At 33.9% G+C, this 3,964-nt stretch overlaps 1 protein-coding gene across 3 annotated transcripts; it reads right to left on the bottom strand.

Annotated features, from left to right (window-relative positions):
• Positions 1-1,309: 1,309 nt before the first annotated feature.
• LOC141661733 (very-long-chain 3-oxoacyl-CoA reductase-like protein At1g24470) lies at positions 1,310-3,237 on the bottom strand. Of its 3 annotated transcripts, XM_074468733.1 has the most exons (4): positions 2,757-3,061; positions 2,105-2,614; positions 1,961-2,030; positions 1,310-1,773 (listed from the first exon to the last, which is right to left on the bottom strand). In XM_074468733.1, the coding sequence occupies exons 1-4, from the start codon at positions 2,816-2,818 to the stop codon at positions 1,519-1,521; spliced, it is 897 nt and encodes a 298-aa protein (XP_074324834.1). In that variant the 5' UTR covers positions 2,819-3,061; the 3' UTR covers positions 1,310-1,518. The 3 variants fall into 3 exon arrangements, with proteins under 3 accessions (XP_074324834.1, XP_074324833.1, XP_074324832.1); XM_074468732.1 differs by having other exon boundaries at positions 2,132-3,237; XM_074468731.1 differs by having other exon boundaries at positions 2,105-3,060.
• Positions 3,238-3,964: the final 727 nt, after the last annotated feature.

Here is a 3,964-nt window from a genome sequence, read left to right as displayed (position 1 = left end):
CCAATTCGATAATTTTTTACGAAACCAAAATACTTTCTAAATTTAAAACAAACCCCTGAAAACAAATAAAATATATGCAAATACATACAAAACGAGATTTAACATGTAACACAGAACAACCGTAGTTTGGCATGCGTCTAAATTGCGTATAATTTCACACAATTGCATTTTGACCACGTAATAATTTCTCGAAAAATAATCTTGTCTTTGCGAGATGCATGTTGAATTATAACAACAAGCATTTTAATTTAATTAAATAAATAATATTTATTTTATATATCACAAAATATTTACAAAAATTTCCCGGATATTACATTTATGTATTTAAAAAATTTCGAAAATTGTCAAAAGTTGACAATATTAGCTGACAACCTCATGGCAACCTACAAACTTCAATAGATAGGCAAACAACACTAGCTTTTCGCTTTCCGCAACAAATTTGGCATGGTATAATTTTACACAAAATAGCATAAAAACTACACTTTTTTTAAATTCAACTTCAATCCAACAACTCTAAATTTTATATCATTCTTGTACTGAATATATTGTTTTATTATTAAAGGACAAAAATAAAGTTAACAGGAATAAAATAGTGAGATACAGATGAAACAAATTCGTTCTAATAAATGAGTATAGGGAGTAATATGAGAATATACAAAAATCCTCAAAATTTCACAGAATTTGGTGTACGTTTTGGCGTGATACCAAAATAGTGTAATTTTTAGAATTTAGTTGAAGAAATTATTTATACCAAAATAGGATAAAAGTGCATATTTATAGTGGTGTATTCATTTTAGTTTTTAAATAATTGATATTAATCCATGAATTTTAAAAGATTTTCGTTAATTTTAATTGTTCGTGGATTTCGACGGAGTTGATAAAAAAATCTTACCGAGTCTAGCTGATTTTGTGAAATTTCCAGAAATCTTTCAGAATCTGAGGTATTTTAAGGAGATTTCAAAAAATTAAAAATGAACTAGGAAATCCATCAAAATTCACAAGGTTTTCAAATAAAAAAAATCCACGGACTTTTGAATACCATCAAATTTTGATAGACTTTTAAAAATTCAAATTGAATATTGCCAGATTTCGGTAGACTTTTTAAAATCTAAATTACATACACTTAGATTTTAAAAGATTTTTTCTAATTTCTATTTAATAACTCAGATTTTAAAGGATTTTTTAAAATATCTTGATTCAATACGCCCCTCTTAAAGTTGGGTGGAAGATAGGTCAGTGCTGTTCTCTCCCGAATAAGAAGAAGCATTAAGCAGTTCTTAATTCCCTACTCTTTTGAGTAACATAACAGTTCCATAAGTTCCATTTCCATGTCAGGCTTAACCAGACAAAACAAAATGCAAAAGCATCTACCACGGTGCACATAAGGAATACGTCGATTTGGTTTTATTTACAAGTACAATAACATTATGCAATTACATTTACTTGGTTGATGTTGAAGTAACATAATCTGCATTAGTGCATCCTGAGAAAGAGTAAAAATAAAAAAAAAACATATATTCATGTCAGTTTACAATGCACAGATGATCTCCGGCGAATACCAACGGAGAAGCGCCAGGAGTCGAGAACGAAATCAGGCAGTAAGGAGGCAAAAAACCATTGAACTGCATGTGGCCAGTAAGGGGTGCACCTGATTTCATAACCAATACATTTCACAGCAGCTTTTGCATAATCTTCCGCCGACGGGATGAACATTGATGCTCTTTTTATTCCTGCAACATTTTCTGCCATTTTTGTCGATACGTATAATGGTACCTGCACTTGATGCATTCTTATTTTAGCTCCTCATTTTGTGCTAAAAAGCTCTTTCTGAAGAGAACTATTCAGTTGTTGGAGTGTACTTGTGATCAGAATATTATTTTTAATCATAATCTTATTAGTTGAGAGTGGTAGTTTAAAATTTTAATTGAAACAGAGGACATATCTATACCAATTAATATACCTGGCACTGGACATCTATCCCATAATGTTTATACTCCACATATAAGGATCTTGACAGCTGATGAATGTACCTGCATATATAAATCAAAGTTAGAACTTGTAACTAAGTCGATAACAACCTCCGACTTGGAAAATATTTACATACGCTTTGGTAGCAGCATAGATGGCATACAGTGGATGAGAAGACACAACAACAGAAGCAGCGGAACCGATATTAACAATAGCACCTCTTCTCCTCTTAATCATCCCTTTAACAACTGCTCTGGTCACCAAAGTTGTTCCCCTCAAGTTCACATTCACTAAATTCATCCACACTTTTTCTTCCACCTCATGAAAATACATTGCCTCATGATATGTCACCCCCGCATTATTAATCAATACACCAATCTCCAACCCTTTAATAGCCACTTGCATTTCCCTCACCCCTGCAACCACATTTCCTGAGAAGTCCAAAACCAAGTTCTTGATCTGTATGTTTGGATTCTCGGCTAAAAGCTCTCTGGAAACTCGATCTAGTTTGCTGAGGTTTCTACTAACTAGTACCAGGTTTAGGCCTTTTCTGGCTAGTTCAAAGGCCATGGCTTTGCCTATGCCATCGGTTGAGCCGGTAATGAGAGCCCATGAGCCATAGTATTTCTTGAGGTTTTTTGGAGGTCTGAGAAATGTAATGAAGATCCAGTTAAGGAAATAGAATGATTTTTTCAAGAAAATGAAAATACCAAGATAAAGAAGGATAACAATATAAAATGGCTGTGGTTCTAGGTGATCAAAAAGCATCATTTTGTCAAATTTGACACCTTGAACTCTTCTTGTATATGCAGTAGTGACCCTCAGTGTAGGAATTGATTAAGGTCTGCATATATGTATATGTAGAGAGAATGGGTAAAAGTTAGCTATATTTGTTGAAACAAAACTCAAAAAGTGTTACTTTCCCCACCTCAAATAATGATCTTGACATTGTACAGACACAATCCATGTTTAGAACTGATATAACAATGTCATGGAGAAAATATAAATAGTGAGAGATTTATATGTACAAGTACATACACGCTTCATGGCACCAGTTGTACAATCTTGAATCTACTATTGCAATCTTATACTATTAAGATTTAAGACCCGCCAGAAAAACAAATGAAATAAGTTAAAGCTTCAAGTACTGAAGAGTTTAAAGCTACCTAACAGAAGCACCAAAGTAACCCTGTGATATTTATTATCCGTGTTCATTAAAGGAGCGTCTGTCCTCTGTGGTTGCATAGTTGAGTAAGTTCACATGCAACTACAGTTATGTCAAGGCTATAAAAGCTTGTGGAGCTGGTGCAACTCCTCAGACTAAAAGTTTAAACACTATAGTCATTTTCACCTCCCCTGTAAAATAGTTATTATCTATGAACCTATGGTGGTACTGTAATAGTGCAACAGCCCCTTTTAGGCGTGGCCAAGTGGTGGCTTTCGTCAACTTATACAACACAACATGTTACCTATATACAAGGTCGGATTCAGAAGTTTTCCTTTCGGAATATTAAGTAGAATTTGAGAAAACTCACTCCCATTTTACTCCTATAATTTATGTGAAAATAATTCGAAACTGTCAACTATGTGAAACTTTTTGCAGCAATGCAGTCGATAAAGCTAGGCAGATAGAAATTGTGTCGATTTCCCCACCTCCAATTAATAATGATGATAATATAGAATAAATACACTTTATCTTCATGAATACTTAAGTTACGTATGCAAACACATGTGACATGTCATTCTAATGTATTCAGGGACCCCTTCCACAATCTTTGATTTACATATGCAAAGCTTATCTTAAGACACACTCGCAACTGAAGCCTTTCTAATAAGTACTGAAGATTTTGAAGCCACCTGACAGAAGCTCCTCAGTGAGCGTTTATACCCTGCTTTATATATCAAAGGGACGTCTGTCAGACCCTTGTTCTCGTGCATCATCCACTTCACACACAACTACAGCAATGTGGAGCTGTAACCCTGTAAATGCTACACC

This window comes from Apium graveolens, chromosome 5 (assembly GCF_009905375.1).
Source record: "Apium graveolens cultivar Ventura chromosome 5, ASM990537v1, whole genome shotgun sequence".
Taxonomy (NCBI): Eukaryota; Viridiplantae; Streptophyta; class Magnoliopsida; order Apiales; family Apiaceae; genus Apium; species Apium graveolens.
This window is presented reverse-complemented; position numbering and strand designations above follow the sequence as displayed.

Excerpts from the sequence above, each read along its gene's own strand:
- LOC141661733 (XM_074468731.1), bottom strand. The coding sequence starts at position 2,739 with ATGATGCTTTTTGATCACCTAGAACCACAGCCATTTTATATTGTTATC. Across the intron at positions 2,031-2,104 it reads ATCTATGCTGCTACCAAAGC|GTACATTCATCAGCTGTCAA; the intron begins GTATGTAAATAT and ends TTATATATGCAG. Across the intron at positions 1,774-1,960 it reads GGATAGATGTCCAGTGCCAG|GTACCATTATACGTATCGAC; the intron begins GTATATTAATTG and ends CATCAAGTGCAG.